This window comes from Poecilia reticulata, chromosome 21, assembly GCF_904066995.2.
Source record: "Poecilia reticulata chromosome 21, P_reticulata-male-v2, whole genome shotgun sequence".
NCBI lineage: Eukaryota > Metazoa > Chordata > Actinopteri > Cyprinodontiformes > Poeciliidae > Poecilia > Poecilia reticulata.
Genome location: NC_088850.1, coordinates 10018647 through 10037147, shown reverse-complemented (window position 1 = coordinate 10037147; position 18501 = coordinate 10018647). Strand labels below are relative to the sequence as shown.

At 38.7% G+C, this 18501-nt stretch overlaps 1 protein-coding gene across 1 annotated transcript; it reads left to right on the top strand.

The window, feature by feature from the left end:
• The first annotated feature begins 11472 nt into the window (after positions 1-11472).
• On the top strand, positions 11473-15416 carry ostm1 (osteoclastogenesis associated transmembrane protein 1). The gene is made up of 6 exons (XM_008397652.2): positions 11473-11955; positions 12187-12301; positions 13472-13569; positions 13673-13783; positions 14129-14294; positions 15115-15416. Exons 1-6 carry the CDS (start codon positions 11560-11562, stop codon positions 15168-15170), a joined length of 942 nt encoding a protein of 313 aa, XP_008395874.1. The 5' UTR covers positions 11473-11559; the 3' UTR covers positions 15171-15416.
• The last annotated feature ends 3085 nt before the right edge of the window (positions 15417-18501 follow it).

Below are 18501 nucleotides of genomic sequence, written 5' to 3'. Positions count from 1 at the left end.
GAGTAGAGGGGCTTAGGCTGCAAAGACAAACATGTGAGAGCCAAGGAGTCCACTGTGTGATCAGTGTATCTACAGTTCATTTAATATTCCGCCTGTGGTGTGTGAAAGTGCTAGGATTTGCCACAGCTGAAAAGTTTCAGTCATGCAGAGGTGACTGGAGTCTGTAAAAATATCAAAGCCTTCCCTCCTTATGGACAAAGAGAGGAAAATATAGTGATCTTATATTGTATAAAATTTTATTAAAATGTTTTGTATTTTTAAGGGTTTGTTTTTTTAGATTTTGAACTTCAGCTCTCTTAGCAAGGCAACATCTGTCTTTACTGAAGAGTTTAGCATGAGCTGAAGCCACCTTACCAAAATACGCTAATGTTATGTCGACAATTTTAAGTTTCTTTTTAAACCAAACCGTTTTTTTTACGTTACCTTTCAAGTGTTTGATTTTTAATTTCTTATTGGTCCATGGGGACACAGGTGTCCTCATGGGAGTTAAGGGGTTAAAAGCAGATTGAATTTACTTTTTTATATATTTTCTGTGGAATTTTGTGCCACCTGATACCAAGTTGCAGAAAAATGTTGTTGTTGAATCTGAACTGGACTTTGATTAAGAAGAATATATGGTTCATATTAGCAACGTAGAACTAGAGTGCAACAAATAAAAATAAAAAGATTAGAAACGGTTAAGCATGATCGTGAACTGAGATCAACTTCTTTTCCCCTTTGGCAAAGTCCGAATGTTGAAAAGCAAATACTTGAGTAAAAGGAAAAGAAATAAACAAAAAGCAAACAAGTCTTACACTGGGGAACATCTCTTTCACTGCAAGTTCATTTCAAATGGGCCTAGCTGCAAAGTGATGGTCACAGTAATGGACATTCATAAAAATATGAGAAACATTCAAAATGATTCTGCCTGCAACAAACACAAAGAAATTCTGCACCGTGTTTTAATATATTTCAAACACACACATTTTGCACACCGTGTGGACACTAAGTCAGTGTTTAACACAGATTGACCTGAACTTGTTCGTCTTCTGCAGCTGTTCACCTGGAGTCACTCTGGCGGTCACTTCGCTGTTCGTCCAGTTCTGCTCAGCCGTCAGTCTTTCCTCTGCCCTGCTTCTCCCGCTGTTCCCCCACTGACTCCACAGGTCAGGTTCAGCGGTCGTGATCTGAGGTCACCGCTTCCTCTCGTCATTAACCCCGTAGGACATGCCCTGTCGACAGGCGCCTTGCCGTTCAGCTCAAAGCTCCTGATACATAAACAGACATTCGGACAGGATGAGAACCAGAGACTCACTGATGGAATCAATGCTTAAATTCATGGTGGTTTTTACATTTTGGAAAACTATTTTTGTTGATGAATGTGTGTTACATGTTGAGCTACTGGCCATGTATGCTATTGCTTGAAAAAATTAGCAAAATTTGGCAGAAATATGAACTTTTTTTGTTGAATGAATGTTTAAAGAACTTTTTGTTAATTCTGACAGCAAAATCCAAATCATGACGCAAATTTGTTACAATATCTGTGCTTGTACAACGAGCTTTCCAGATTTCAAAAAGTTACTATGGCAATGCTTTGTGAAAGCAGAAGGCTTACGACTGATATTTTTAAATAAGTAAAGCAAGTAGTACTAAAAATAAATCAGAAGAGCTGAGATCAAGTGCATACTTTAACTAGAAGCAGGTTCACTTCTACAAAACCTCTACAAGTAGAAGTCCAATAAGATAAACTGTGTAACGCGTGCCTTGTACATTTATACAATAGCAGATTATTTACAGTAATATGATGCCTACTTACACCTGTCAATGACCGAGAAGAGGGTACATCCTAGACAGGTCACCAGCCCATCACAGGTCAGCATAAAGACACACAGGACCAACAACCACAAACCTAACAGTAATTTTTCCAGACTGTGAGAGAAAGCTGGAGTACACAGAGAGAACCTACGCACCCACAGGGAGAACATGCAAAATCCATACAGAAAGAACCCTGGCTGCTAATTTGTACCCAGATGTTCTTGCAGCAAGACAGCAGCACATGGGAAAATGTCTTGTTGCAAGTTAAATAATTTTTAATATTTAAAATCAATATTAAGGACACGTGTAGTTAAAACAAGCGCCGATATTTTGCTGAAATAAATACATGTAAGTTAGTCTTGTCTTATTTCAAGTGTATTAAGATATTTGCACTAGAAGCTGCACTAGAAATACTTGATAAGATTTTCTATTTTTGCAGTAGTACGTGTACTCAAACTAAAAATGAAAAAATGTGAACATGTTAGAAGCACAGGCTGCACAGTGGCGCAGTTGGTAGAGCTGTTGCCTTGCAGCAAGAAGGTTCTGGGTTCGATTCCCAGCCCTGGTCTTTCTGCATTTAGCTTGCATGTTCTCCTTGTGCATGCGTGGGTTTTCTCCGGGTACTCCGGTTTCCTCCCACAGCCCAAAAACATGACTGTCAGGTTAATTGGTATCTCCAAATTGCCCCTAGGTGTGAGTGTGTGTGTGCATGGTTGTTTGTCCTGTGTGTCTCTGTGTTGCCCTGCGACAGACTGGCGACCTGTTCAGGGTGACCCTGCCTCTCGCCCGAAATGTTAGCTGGAAATGGGCACCAGCAACCCTCCCGACCCCACTAAGGGACAAGGGTGTAAAGAAAATGGATGGATGGATGTTAGAAGCACATTACATAAAGGCCTTAAATACCTCTTTTAGTTGTTTTGCACCTTTCAAATATAAAGTGTTAAAGTGAAATAAAAACAACAGGGCAACCTTTAGAAACACCCAAACGATATCAAGGGCAGAAGGGCACTTTTTTCATATTCACATTTTCCCAATCACCATCAGAACCTCGATGCTTTCCCATCCTCCGATTCCCTCAAAGTTTCATATGCTCGCCATTTCACAATACCCAGATGCTGTCCTTTGGCCCTTCGCCCCCTCCCTCAACCCAGAGCTATCATTCATAACCTTTCTGTGGAGCTGGGAGTGAAAGAGGTTGGATAAGGGAGAGAGAGGGGGAGTGGAGAGCAACACGGCAGCTTATTTAGAAGACTTCCTTTATTGGAACATGTGCAAGCAGTTCACTCACAAAGGACTTAAATAGGATATTTTCTGTTCCCTATAGTTGCTTTCCCCTTTTAAGTGCCGAGGCAAAAAAAGTAAGTTTACAACTCCCTCCTCAATGGGGGCTCTTCACTCTCAGGTTGCGGGGACCTGAGTGACCTAGGAAAGTTAATTAGGAGGCGAACAAAGAGCGAGCCGGAGCAGAATGCCTCGCCTCTCCTCCAGCCAAAGATGTCATCCATTAATTAGGAAAATCTTTAAGGTGGCCTTATTGAATTTACAGAAAGCCCTGTGGTTGGCGGGCAACAGTTTTTTGATCAAGCCTTGACTCAAACAATGCCTTTCTGGGGGTTAAGAAAGAAGAAGAAGGGAGGAGATTGGTGGTAGAAGAGGAGGAAAAGGGGGGAGAACAAGAAACGTATGGGTTTGCAGAGCAGTACAGTTTAATGGGGGGTAGGGGGTGGCTGCCGATTGTGACAGCTCAGATTCACATGGGTATGGGGGGCATAGTTTGGGGATGATGTCATGCAAAGGCAACCTGGGGGCTTGGGAAGTAAGAAAGAGGGGGTGCCAAGCTTGAGCCACAGGGGCCACTCAAAGTTAACATCGCTGCCTGCATCTGGGCCAAATCCTTTTCTTTTGGCCCAGGAGAGGCTTCCCTGCACATCGAGCCCTCAACCGCTCCTCCAAATTCTCCCCCTGTTCACAAATCAGGGCTTACTTTAAAGCTAAACTGACGAGCTAACTGCCTATTCAATCCCGGCTCTCTGTGAATAAAAATATCCAAAGGGAACGTCTGCACAGTTAGGAATTAGCACCTTCAAAATCAGATTTAAAAAAAAATTACAAATTATTTTGTTTGATGTGCATTTCAATCCAAATAGAAAAAAGCTACACGAAAACATGCATACATCTCTATCAATATAATGTAGCTTAATGTGGGATGTGACATTTTAAACATTTAGATGTTCAAAATGTTGGAAAACTGACTGATAGTTTCCCAATCACCAGAGGTTGTTTATAGCATTAAAAAATGTTAAACTTCACTGAATGAATGATACCAATGCGAAACATAGCGGTGGCAGCGTCATCCTGCTTCCACACAAAGTCTGCTTTCGTAGGAAAAATATATTTCCGGCATGTATTTTCTAGAAACTAAATTCCCACTTTTAACAATTATTTTTTTCCCTAGATGTGGGAAATTTGGACACAATTTAATTTCAGTATCAAAATATTACATATGGTGATGGATTTTGTTTCTGTTTTACTAGTTGGTCAACTCAATCTCTTTATGTGGACAGGCATGATTTGGATTTAACTTAATCAGAATTTTAAGCTACTTTTTCTGCATGAAAATGATATATATTATATTTCCCCCAGCCTCCGTCTATCCCTTCTATACATGTCAGAACTCATTGGGGTTTTTATGGTAGTGAGCTGGACACGTCCTGTTTCAGCGAAGCTTCTCCAAATCATGACACTTCCATCTCTGTGCCACACCACTGGTTTGGGGCTCTTTATTTTTCTGGGAATGTATTAAGTCCAAGTAACAGTAGTCCAATTCAGTTCAGTTGTATTGTTGACAATTCACAACAATCATTGTGAATTATCAACAAAAAAAGTCATTTCAATTCAATCACACATTCAGAAGCCTTCAAGTCTTTGTCTGCAATTTTTTCTGGAAATCGAAGGATTTTCTCCTTGTTCACCTTTCATTTAGGTTAAACTTGTGTTGCCTCTTTTTGTTTCTCTTTTGTATTGACAGTGTTAACTCTCACACTCACTTTCTTTTTTTTTTTTAAACTAAATGTCTGGGCAAACCTCCATGTGCACCTGAAGTGACCTGTCTGTGTGAGTTTAACCATTTTACGTGAGATTAAATTAGAGGGTGTCCTCTCCAAAAATGTGCTTTTTGAAGATTACACCTTGCACAAAGTTTTAAAAAGAACTCATTTTTTAGTTTGTATTGCTTATTTATTGCTCGTTTCTATTCTCAGTTAACATTGAAATTGAATATCATGGGGTGCTCATGCGATATGCTGGCATGCTGTCGTGTTCATGTGTCTCCTGGGACGTGAACCCCTTACCCCACCCCCTCCTGAGGGACTAATTTGAGGGGAGGGACGATGTGTTTTGTTGCTTGTCAGAAACAATCACCCCCGGCCCATTACATTTACAGCACGTCGCGCTTTCATTGCTGTAACACACTGAGGTCTGAGAGAGGGGGCGTGGGGGCAGTGGAGGGCCGGGTGGCAAGGAGGGGGCTGTGGAGAGAAATCACAATTTATGAAATTGGAGAAAAAATAACTAGTAAACATATGCCAGAGAGGTTCAGAGGAGATACATGATGATTTGTGATAGCAGTTAAAATTAAGGTTGTTTTTTTCTTCTTGGAGATTAAACATGCAAAACAACTTTATCTAGGGAGCAATGTGCCGCCCCCACCTCTCTTCCCCTGCGTCCCGGCCCACCCGTCCTCCCTGTTCTGTTTGGGCACTGGAGGTTGTCAGTCGGGGTTTATGTCCAGTTCACTGGAGCTGAAAGAAGTCAGTTTCGCGTCTTGTTATGGAACAAGTCGTCCTGCCTCTCAGGAGTGACGGTCTGGGCGAGCGGGGTGAGCAGGGTAAGCAGGGAGCGGGACCATCCCCTGGAGACGACCAGCAGTGAGGAAGTCAATGCGGCTTTTGTGTCGCTGCTGTCGGGTTCGTGTTTGGTAATTACACCCCCCAATCCCTCTATGTGAGCACAGACTGGACTTTTCCACAAGATATCCTAACCCAACTGGCTCGCATGTGCACAACTCACCCTCAACAAAGATTAATTTCTTACAGAGTCTCAATGATGAATGACTGATAAAAAAAAAGCAGAACATATATTTCATAAATAGAGCTGAAGTCTTTGTATAGTGACACCTGGAAAGCTTTTACTACAGCCCCAAAACACAACTTAAAGAATTAGAAAAAGTTAAGAATGGTTTAAATGAATCATTTCGAAGCTTTTTTTTTTTAAGATTCAGAGCCAGATCAGGTCTTACACAAATTTAATAGCTGATTTAACAGTATATCTCTCAGGGTCTGTGATACTGTGGGTTTGGAGGAGAAGCAAACCCACAGCATCACAGATCATCCACCTTACTTACCAGAGAGGACCAGGTGCTTTCCTGAACAGTCATCCAGTCTGGATGTTTTTTTTTTTCTTCCTATTCTTAGTCTCATCTGGTGAAAACACATCATTCCAATTAAACTCCCAGTAAAGTAGCAGACTCCATGTTTATCTGTCCTGTTTGTTGAGGACCAAAATGATAAGAAGACTAAGGTTGCCCATTGCTGAATGGAGGTTTGATATGAGGAAAAAGGTGGAAAAGCTTACAGCACATAAGGAAACCAAAGAAACTGAGAAACTTAGATACTTGGGAGTGTAATTACTGTCCAGTCCAGTCTGGTCCAGTCCAGAGGGAACCAGGAGAAGCAAAGACACGGAAACAAGAAACTAGTGCAAACCAGAAGCAGGGTGTGACTTTATTAATCAAACTAAAAAGTGACAAAGAAATTCAGAAACAAAAGCAACTGCCACATTTTGGTTTCACGTTGGACCCAAATGCAGAGACGGAAGGTGAAAGGATTGTTCTTTAATAATGAAAATTAGAAAGATTCACTAAGAGAAACGGACAAAAGGCGATAAGACAAGAGACAACATTTATCTAGTTCTATATTGGCTATCAGTTAATATCCGATTGTCTGCAACGTGTCTCTGAATATGCTCAAATGCACCGACTGCAACTGGAAATAAAATCGGGTTCTAATCTGACACCTTTTAATGCTTCAGCACCATCCAATTTCCTCTTAGTAGGCGGTAATCATTTACTTACTTGACCTGGGTTGTTCTAAAACCTTATCCATTTTTTTGCATTACCGTATTTCCACTTTCTTTATGTGATATTGAGGGTGATGTTGGTTGAAGGACCAAAATGCAGGCACACAAGAAGCGGCAGGCGGACAATTAGTTAAATACAAAGCTCTTCAATACAAGAGCAACTAAAGTGAAATAGACTGAACAAGGACACGCTTAACAAAAGGGTTTTAAAATGCACCTAAGCCAAAAAACTATGTGCAATAATAAAAATACAACAAATGCTACTTTGAAAATTCTATCATTCTGAACATTTTTGGATTGTGAGTTTAAATGGTCATGCATTCTGTAAATCTCCAGTTTTAGAAGAAAATAATCATTTGTAGGCATTTTATTAATACGATAACTTTATATTTTTAATATTACCTCATATAAAGGAATCTTTTTACATCAATTGGCTATTTTTCCTCTGTGTTCACCATGAATTTCTTCATAATCTGTGTTCCTACACCCGTCATGCTAAGCTGCATTACAAACATTTGAGTCGAACACCTTAAAATGGAATAAAGTTTGCTTTTCTGGCAGGATATTAAACTAAAGAGCATCTGTAAGTCTCCTTCAATTAGAACTCCTCCATTTGAGCCCAACTCAGCTCGGCTCCTTTCAAACAGGCACAGAATAGGCCCGCCTTGATCTGTGTCAATTGTCATCCCGGGGCTCAGGGGCACTTCGGCGGGCCAGTGTAGCGGGCGAAGTCAGGGCTAATCCCTGGAAAAGAGGAGAATCACGGGAGAGGAGAAAAGCAACAATAACTAAGTCAAGCGTATAAAATGAAAGCGAAATCTCTATTATCACTCTCCGCGATTCCCAGCAAAGTGGTGAAAATCAGGGTTAGTTTGAGATGCGAGTCAGACGCAGAAGGGAAGAATATGGGGGTCCCCGCGGGTTGGGAGACTCACAGGACGAAAAGGGCAATATTCTGGAGAAAAAGGGGAAGAAGAAAGCCTCTCTCCCATCCCGACATAACCATTAAATGCAGTCTGACTTTATGCTGTATAGAGAAGGAGGGACTAGAAAGGAGGCACAGTTCTCTGATGAATGAATGAGGTTTTTGGTGGATTAGGGACGGCCCAAAGGATGAAGAATAACTTCTGCATAACTTTAGAGCTATTTCTTTCTCGCCCCATGCAAGAGCCAAGTTTAAAACCGGTGGAGTTAACCCTTCTGTTCTTACCTGAGTTCAAGGGGTCATATCAAAATCAGTGATTTAAACTACAAGTTAAACATGTCTTTGTGGTTAAGAAAGGCCTTTGTTTGTTTTACTTGAATGCTGAATAGATCATGAATGTAGTGTCAAAACTTTAAAACTTTTTTCTTTAATTTCTGAAAAGGAAAGCAGAGTTATATCCAATATCGTAATGTATGTCATCCACCTTTTCTCTTATTAAATTTATCCTCACAGAGCCACATTTGCCCGTTAATGGTAGAAGGTATGCATTAGTTTTAACATCATTTTAGACATTTTAAAATTAACTCTTCAAGTTACTCCACTTGAATAATTTGAATAAAATAGATTTGGTATGAGCTGCTTCAGTAATGTTTCCATAGAATTAACATCTTTTTTTAAGACAAAGAGTTTATGAGGTGGATTACACAGTGTGATTGACTAATTAGTAAATACGAAATGATGACATACTTCATATTTTTAGATGTTTTTGCTTTGTCTGTTGGAAAGAACATCATAATCTTCCATTATCAATTGTTTGATACCACTTTTCAGTTAGATGCTAAATCATTGCTCACATTGCATAGATGTGTAAAAACCCTTAAAAATTAGTCATTCATTACAGTAGCTAATAATAAAAAGAACATTTTACAAAGACAGACCCTTTAATTTGAGTAGTACATTTATTCAGTTTGGCAACACATCACCTATTTACTTGCATCTCTGCTGTCAGTGATAGGTAAACCTGAATCTTCTTCTTTAACAATTCACCGGGTTGGAGCATCTTTGATCAATCATCTTCACCAATCTCTAGGTCGCCTAGAGTCCACAGGTTTAATTCAAAGGATTTACACCATAAAACTGAGATTACTTCCTGTTCTCAGCTTCTTCCCTGCACAGTATAATTGTAGAACACATGACTGTTGTGCTCTGAATCATGCGGGTCTTCTTATGTCTACTTCCTGAAGAGCCCTCATCATCACATCCTCTAATTTATGGACCCAATTAGTGATGTAGTGATTTTTGTCCTCTGGATCTTTCTGTCTGTTAGATGCTAATGAAGGGATTCCTTGGTCATTTCTGTAAGACATCCAGCTTTGGGATCTGTTGATTATTAGGAAAGACAAGGAAAACCTAGGGAAAAATCAACATATTGATTAGATATACAAACAACTACCACTACTGCTGATGCTGAGGTTAAGCCAGAAAAAGTTAACGATATTTATGAAACTGTACAAAAATCCCCCACCTGCAAGATCATTTAAAGTTCATGATGCAATCATTTCTTTTTTATTTTATCTGCCACGCTGGAAAAAATAATAAAGGAGTGAGGGCCATCACATTACAATTATAGTGAACTCTGGTCAAGAAAAGAAGAGTTAACGAGCTGCCGGTGCCATGTGCAGCAGGAGCAGCATCAGGGGCCAGAATTATCAGAGGAGGCATCAGAGTGGGCCGTGAACGCAGCGCCTCATTCTCTCCCCGCTTATTTTCATTAGGCTCTGATGACTGCGGAATTGATGCGGCCTCAAGTTATCAAGAGCCGCTAATTTCGCATTAACGACCATTGACTGCGGTCGCTTGATTTCGACGGGGTTTTTGACAATTATCTCAATCAGGATTGGAGCCCAGATCGTTTATACCTTGACTCCGTGATTATTTGCTGCGCGTCGCGAAAATGCGTGGTGTCAAGAACCCGCAAATAATGAGGAGAGCAAGAGGAAAGGGCTATCTCTCTCCAACAGGCACAATAACACTTCCCCCTCACTGAAAATGTAGTGACCAACACCACGTAAACAAATGGATAGATAGATAGATAGATAGATAGATAGATAGATAGATAGATAGATAGATAGATAGATAGATAGATAGATAGATAGATAGATAGATAGATAGATAGATAGATAGATAGATAGATAGATAGATAGATAGATAGATAGATAGATAGATAGATAGACAGACAGACAGACAGACAGACAGACAGACAGACAGACAGACAGACAGACATTTGGGATGGTACTTTCAGGATGATTTGCAGTGTTAGCTACACATCAATTGTTTTACATGGCAAACAGTTCCTTTGTGCAGCTTGCTCAGTGTCCTCCACATGATTTGCAGCAAACTTTAAGAAGAAATCACATTGTTCAATAATGGCTTTGTTTTTGTAGATTTCCGATCGTACAGCTAATGGTTGTCCCCTTGGGACATGGATCTATGGATCTCTGCAGCTCCTCCAGATCTCTTTGGCTACTCTGATGTTTTCTATGCTCAGTTTAGATGGATGGCAGTATTGGTGTCAAGTTGTGAAATATTCTTTCAATTTCAGATGACTTACTGGTCAATAATGTATTTATTTACGGTCCTAAATCTGTTTAAAACATCGTTGCTGACATGCAATGTGTGTTACACTCAGGTAACATTTTTAATTTTGATTCCCCAATTAAGCTTTGCATTTGCATATCAGAAACAGTGCGCCTCAAAGTGAGTCAGAACTGCTCCCCAGGGTATAACAACCCCTCCGAAGTCTTCCTGAACATCTCATCAGTCCAGGTACAAAATAAACACAAACGTCTTTTTTGTGTTTTAATTTTAAGCTCGCAGCTGTCTACTCGGTCACAAATTTGATAATGTCACTAAATTTGAGGAAGCTCTATTTTCCCTGTCATGTATGGAAGAATCACTTTTTCATTGTAGCATTAATACAAATGAATAAAAAATCTAAAAATATATATATTTGCACCTATAAAAAAACTGAATGCCTGGTTGTCTCTTTGGAATCAAAATTTATATTTGATTATCATCCCAATCTGAGAAAATTAAACTGTACAGCAGCAAATAATATTTTCAAACGATGGTAGGAAATATAAAAATGGAACAACAAGAATTAAAAATTGTGGTAACACTTTATTTGAAGTGGTGTGCATAAGACTGACATGACACTGTCATAAACACAACATAACACCGGTCATGAACATAAAGACTTCTTTATGTTCATGGCAGATGTTATGTCATGATTATGACAGTGTCAAGTCAGTCTTATGCACACCCCTTCAAATAAAGTGTTACCACAAAAATGGCACATTTACAATATGAAAAAAATAATACTCTACAGTTAATAAAATGTGTATTATTGTGCATTAAAAAGCAAACAAACTAGAAATTAAACTATCTCTGTTAAAACCAGCAGGTTATTTAAAATAACATCAGTGATTTTATTAAATGAGTTTATTTATTGTCTTTATTTCGGGTTTTGTTTAAATTATCAAATATTAAATGCTCAAAGTCGTATCCGGCTTGTAGTTCAAGTACTTTGACTCGGGGCTTTCTCGCGAGATTTCACATCACAAGTCACATGACCATGCTGGTTGAAAACGAGGAAGTCATGGGTTGTTTGGAGTGACGGGCCAAAACAAAACTTTTTTTCAGCCATGTCGCTGCACAGATATGAGCTGGGTTTTCTACTTATAATTCTAAATATTTATTCTCTCGGACTTATTGATGCCGTGAACGTCACCGCTTCGGATTCAGCTGCAAACCCGCTACAAGCTCCCGGTTATCAGAGCCACGGCTCCTCTGCTGTGGTCAGCTCGCCTGTTTACAAGCCTGCTGTGGACTCTTCGTACTCCATCAATCTGCTGTCCTCCTTCCCCGAGGACGTGGAGATCAGCGAGTATTGCTCAGAGCTTCTCCGGCTGTTCGGTCAGCGGTATGTAGCTTATGTCAACTGTCTGATTCCTGCTGCTCGACCCGTCAGAGTGTGTCAGAACTGCTCCCCCTGGTATAACAGCCTCTCCGAAGTCTTCGTGAACATCTCATCAGACCAGGTACAAAATGAAACACACATATATTTTCTGTGTTTTAATTTTAAGCTCTCAGCTGGATTTGCTCATGCGCTGTCGACTCAGTCACGAGTTTAGTAATGTGACTGTGAAATTTGAGGAAGCTCCCTTTTCCCTGCCATGTAATTGTATTGCACTGGTTATAAAAATGTATTAAAGCGCTCAAATAAATATGTCTTTTGCACGTATACTTAAACTGAGTGTTTGTCTCTTCAGTTGGGTCCTGGGAATGTGAGCTGTAGGGACAGCATTCTGCGCAGTGACCGACTGATGCTCGTCTTCCTTCTCTACGGCAACCTGGATACCATTTGGGAAAAATCAAATTGTGAAAGTAAGTTCTGAAGCAATAGATTTATAGGATTATAAACAACACACATGCACTGGCTTGTGTTTTTTATTTTTTTCAATATTTTTTTATAGAGAGTGTGCATGTCTTTAAACTGCACACCCCCTATAAACATGTGACCCAGATTGTAATGACTTGAATTTCCAACTGTCCTCATTCATGGGCTGCGATAAAATTCAATGATTATAACTGGATCAGATATGGGAGATTTACTTACAAATTTTTATGTCTGCAGAAGAATGTTGTTGTTTCAGGGTACACGTTTACTGTTGCTACAACTGAAACTGATAGACATGCACGATTGCTTAGTGCAGGAAAAATGATAAAGATTTTCTTCATTGAATAGATAAAAATATGGGAAGTGTGGCAAGCATTCGTAGTTAGTCCCACTGCATCAACACTAAATAGAACCAGCTTTATGCCATAAAATTCAATTTTAGGCTTTTCTTACCAGAAAACCTTCTTCCAAAATACATTGAAGTTTGTGGCTGTAACATGAAAAATGTCCCATAGGGTGTGAATTCCCTTGCTGACCAATCTTGAGTGTTGATTTAAATTCCAGTAACATTAGCTCCCCTCCTCATTATAGTGTGACGACCAGATGTAGAGTACAAGAGACGGGTAACAAGAATATTATGTTGCTACTGCAATGAAACTTCTCCTGAAAATGCAATAAAAACAAGTCGCACTGCTTTTATATTCATGAGATTAAAAAGCTAAAAGTTCTGCTCCTTATGTCGGAGAAGTTATATTTAGAGATTTGGTGTTAGAAACAAAACAGAAATATTGCAAAAACAAAACAAAAAATCCCACAAATTAGGTTGAGAAAGCTTTATTCTCCTTTTAGTGTCTCAAAATTAACCTCATTTATGATATTAACTTTGGAGTGTACTCTCTTTGTTTACTTCAATACAACAGTAAACCCTCAAAAATGTAACAAGTCATAAAAATAAACAAAAACTAACGCATCTGCTGTATTTCGAAATATTTCTCAGTATCTCATTATGAACTAATTGTGTCTTCATCCCACTTTTCGTTATTATTTGAGAACCTTATGAGACATGTAATAAAATGCCTCCACATGCTGTAATGCATCTTACAACTGTTTAGCTGATTTTTTTGTTATTTTTTTTTTTTGAAATACCTGTTTTACAGAATGTGTCACTAAGGATTTTAAAGGCCCGAACAATGACACACTTTACTACCTGACTCTTCTCAATCAAACCATCACCTGCTTTGAGAAGTATAAAGAGGTACGACATGATCTGGTTGTCTATCCGTCCTTTTTTTCTTTTTCATATATTTTGTTCCATAAATAGACTCTGGTGACTTTTTTTTCTACACTCTTCCATACAGGGTAACCATACAGAACTGTGCAAAAACTGTAAAAATACATATAAGGAACTGAATGACTTGTACAGTGGAATGGAGAAGAATAGCACCCTGTGTATTGACTTGGAGGATTCGGTATGTATTTGTATATGATGTGGGGGGTGGGGGGGAAGTCTTTTATGAAGAGGGAAAACTGCACCTCCTACAGGAAGATGTCTAAACATGTTTTTTTTTCTTTTTTCTGAACTACTTACTGTTGGTCAGGTGTGAGGAAAAATAAAAGAACTAAACTGATTTTCACTCAATAAAATAAGGAAAATGACATTCCACTTAAGATTAGGAACAAGTAGCACTTGTTCCTAATCTACAATAGCAGCAGAGAGTAGATGTTCATCTGAAGGGAAGGTTTGATCAGGTTGAGTTAACGCTGTTCTGGGACTGATGAGGTCTGCTGCGACTGAACCCGTTGACTCGTTTCAGATGAATATGACCCGCAAACTCTGGAGCAAGGACTTTGGTTGCTCCTACATTGGCGGGGAGACGATTCCTGTCATCGCTGTGTCCAGTTTTATACTTTTTCTGCCCATTATCTTCTACTTGAGCAGCTTCCTTCACTCGGAACAAAAGAAACGCAAGCTCATACACCGTGAGTAACCAGCTTAATTCAGCCATTGTCACACGCAGGGGGATTTTTTGACTGGGTTTATTTGAGGGATTTGGAGTCTCTGTGGTTGAGGTTTGGGAGGGGTGGATTGACTGTGATATTGTGGATTTGATTATAGATTATAGAAGAGTTTTAGTTTGTAAGTGTGTGTTTAGATGGTGCTTGTGTTGTTACATTTTGGTTCAAAATTGATATCTGCGGTTTCCCGATTCCAACAGGTAAGCATAACACACCAGTACAAATGAAGATGATGAAATATAATAACGTTAAATTAAATACGTGAAGGTGACAGTTTTTCTCCTGAATCAAAGTAACAAGAGTCACCAAGGTTCAGAACCATGGGGAACATTATAAAAACACTGTTGTTTATGGAGAAGACAAACTTTCAAATTAAGTGGAATATACAGTTTATTTATTTCTACATGTAGACAGAAAGTAGATTTTGTAAATCCAATATGTGAGAGTTGATTATTGGTGGCATCAGATGAGACTGAATCAGCACGGAGACAGCAAACTACTAAATTAAAAGACTTCATTCCTAAAACAGGAAATGAGGTGAATTTAACCTCACAGCACCACTGTAGGTTCTTTCTGACGTGGTCAAAATGCTCAGATTAAAGACGAGCTTTTCCTTTAGTCAGTGATTGTGCTGTATGCAGATCTAGCCTGGTAAAGCATCAAAGTTATAAAACTACACATTTTATTGAGCTTCAGATTCTTTCTTGTTTTGTTTCCAACTTCATTTTTGATCATCTCTGCTTTATTAAAAAAAGATTTTGTGTCTGTTTTTGTCTTTCTACAGCCAAGCGAGCAAAGTCACACAACAGCCTGATGAACATTCAGGACAAACAAAGCTGAAATAAACTTTTTTTTTGGACTTGGAGAACTTGTGTTGTTATCCTTCACAACACAATTTCTGAGGTGTTTTTTTTTGGCTTTCATAAACATGAGACTAAAGAGCTAATTTTTTTTTTTTTTACTTTTTCTTTCTTCTTACCAATAAGAATATTCACAAGACTGAGATGGATCAATATATAATTATGAAGAATAGAAATGCACTCGGCTGTAAAATGCCCAGGAAGGTTCATTAAATGTTTGCTTTCACATCCTGTTGGGAGCTTTTCTTAAAATTCATTATCCAGGAGGTAATTTTTGAATTATTAATAACAAAAACATAAATGATTACGTTTGGGATCTGTAATGCAGAGCATTGCAGTTTAATTACATGAATTAGTTGATAAAAATCTGAGTTAATCATGTGAATCACGAGTAATTTAAATGTTTTTTTTTTAAATGTGCAACAAGTCTGCTTAGTTACAAATTACATGATTAATAATACCTTTAATGGAAGTTTTGTGTTTAAATCACTTTAACTTCTAACATTGCAAACTAATCAGATGATTAATAACATATCTGCACAATATCCTTTTAATCCTCCTCTTGCCATTTCTTTCTTTTTAACTTGTTAACAATCTTTGGGTTGTTAAGTGCATCCTGCTGTCACTATAGAAAGTGAGTGGCCTGAATATCATGTGTGTGTGTATGTAGCTGTATGTGCTCTATTTATGGATGGAGAAATGGGTTTTCTGTCTCTAATGTATGTCCAGAAGAGAGCTGCAAAAAGGAAGCACTTGATGTCCATTAGTGGTGACATGTAACTGCTGTAAGGAGGAGGGGTGAGGGGCTGGGGGTGCATGTTGGTTGGCCGGGGAGTAAATAAAGACATTAGACACAATGTAAGAGCACTCCAAAGTACCACACTGTGATGTTACCCGTTTTCTAGTCAGCTTCTTTTTTTTTTTGAGGTTGCATAAAGCTTTTAATGTGCTCTGTTGTTGTTTTGCACTGTTATTTAATTTAATTTGTTAAGGGTTTCTGCATAAAATCATCTTCAGAATGGATGAGTATTATGTTGATAAATATGCTCTAAAGTAATGCAAACTTTAATTTTCAAATGCAAATAAATCCATTTTGTCTCAAACAAGTTTGTAGTCTAATTTCCAAACAGACTTTTATTTGCTGACTGATGATCTGAACAATATTATAAGTAATCAAAATTGCAAAAAAAAAAAAAAAAGGTATTTTTATTTAAGCCAACATTTTTCCTTGATGTTTTTAAAAAGCTGAACGGGAGCGACTGGTTATTGGAATAGTTTAGTAACACTTAAATGTTTATTTAAAATGCTGTGTGTTTGGAAATGCATTAGCTTGGCAGAGATACTGTGCATTTATTTATTTATCAACACATTTTAGAGTAGCAAGGGTTTTTTTTCTCAACATGAAAGGAAGGCAGAAAGCTTTTTTCCTGTACTAATCACGTACAAGAGAAATATTAAATATAACCCTAGTTCAGACTTATTGTTAATTTCTTACATTTTGCATTCTATGATTAAGAAGAAAAACCTAAAACGTGTTAAGTGTGTTGTAATTAGCCTCCCTGACATGATACCTTATAGGATCACCTTTTGCTACCATTGAAGCTAGATTAATGTTGGGTTATGCAAATGCATCTAAACACAGTTTTGTTGTAACCATCTGTATGGTTTGTTGTTCTGCTGGAAGGTGAAGCTCAAACTATTTACAGTTTCATAATTGATTTGCTCATTTTCTTGTCATTTCTGTCTCTCACCTGTGTGTTTATGATCTTTTGCATCCAGTAGACAGATTCTCCACCTGAGCTGTGAATGTCTGCTTCTCCTCCAGGGTTACCAATGGTTGGTTGGTTCTCTGGTCAATGCTCCTTTTTTTCTTTCCTGGCTTATCAGGTTTAAGTAGATGACCATGTGTTGGCAGGTTTGATGTTGTGCCATGCTTTTTTCACTTGTGCTGTGCAAAATGTTCAAAGCTACTTCTCCAGTCTTTTCTCGGTGTCCCTTCGTCAAACAGCAGTTTGATCACTAATGTCCTTGAACAAACATTCATCCTGGGATTAGGCTGCAGTCTGGTGGACTACTGTTTACATTTACAACTGAGGTAACTTCTACAGGCCATTGTTTGAAATTGATTTTATTTAGGAGTATCAGAGTAAATGGGGCTGTTCGTAAATGTAAGTGAATGAACTTGATGCAAAAACGTTTTTTTTTAATAAATTAAGGATTCTAAACAATTTGCCACTCATGCATTAAATGTTACCCATAAATCCTGAACTTGACAGTCTATTTAGCTCATATTAGAGTTTATTGTACTTTTTACTCATTCAAATATGACGTTTTACTTTCCAAGTTTAAATAATTTATCACTGCTACAATTTATTATCATTTTGTCCCTAATTATTTTAACCTTTTCCCTTGCTTCCTAAGAGATGGAAGGCATCTAAGAGATGCAAGGCAGATGGATATTAATGAAGACACATGAGGCAAAACGGAGCTTGATTAGTCATGTATTAAAAAAAAAAAGTTTTATTAGTTAATTGGGCCCTGTTTAAGAAGAACCAGTCCTGCTTCTTTGTACTGGTACAGCCCCCTTGTTCTCCTGTGACTTGCAACAAACCCTCCATTTCCCCCCTTCCTCCCTCATCATTTGCAGCTAATCTAAACGTGGGATAAAGATACTTTGGCCGAATAATCGCAACAACACACCGGTTAAACTCCTTTGGCTTCTTGGTCTTCTGGAGTGCAGCCACGGTCGGCCATCAGCGGCTTACTCAGCATTACCAACATACCTGATCGCATGATCCTGCTGCTGCGGCCAAACTGAGAGCCTGGAAACCACAAGCTTTCCCTCATTTGCGCTCCAGGACAGAAGTGCGTTGAGCGGCTCGCATGCACTCAAGAATGACAGCTTTGATTCCTGTTAAGCCTCGTTGCTTCCCGGAGGCACACACCGGCTCTGTGAGCAGGGGTGAAAGTCAAGAAAAACTCAGAGGCCGACATGTGATTGAAGGGGGAGCAGTGGAAAAGCTGGTGGTTTTGGAAAAGCGGCCGTTCGGTGGTGGAGGAAGTATTTAGATACTTTACATTTTAATTGAAGGGGAAAAGTAGCTGTAATCCCCCAGTATGTATGCAGACGGTATGCACACACAACTGGAATTGAAGGCTTTATGAAGTGAGATAAATCTTGTTATTCTTACTACTACTGAGGCTTATCGAGATGAGTTTTGTCTCGGTCATAGTGTGCACTATGACTTTTGGTTTCTTCTAACAGAATTTGACATGATAATATAAAGACATGATAGGTGTCTTTAGGTTTT

Coding starts and splice junctions, on each gene's coding strand:
- ostm1 (XM_008397652.2), top strand. CDS start 11,560: ATGTCGCTGCACAGATATGAGCTGGGTTTTCTACTTATAATTCTAAAT. Junction 11,956..12,186: donor TGAACATCTCATCAGACCAG/GTACAAAATGAA, acceptor TTGTCTCTTCAG/TTGGGTCCTGGGAATGTGAG. Junction 14,295..15,114: donor GAAACGCAAGCTCATACACC/GTGAGTAACCAG, acceptor GTCTTTCTACAG/CCAAGCGAGCAAAGTCACAC.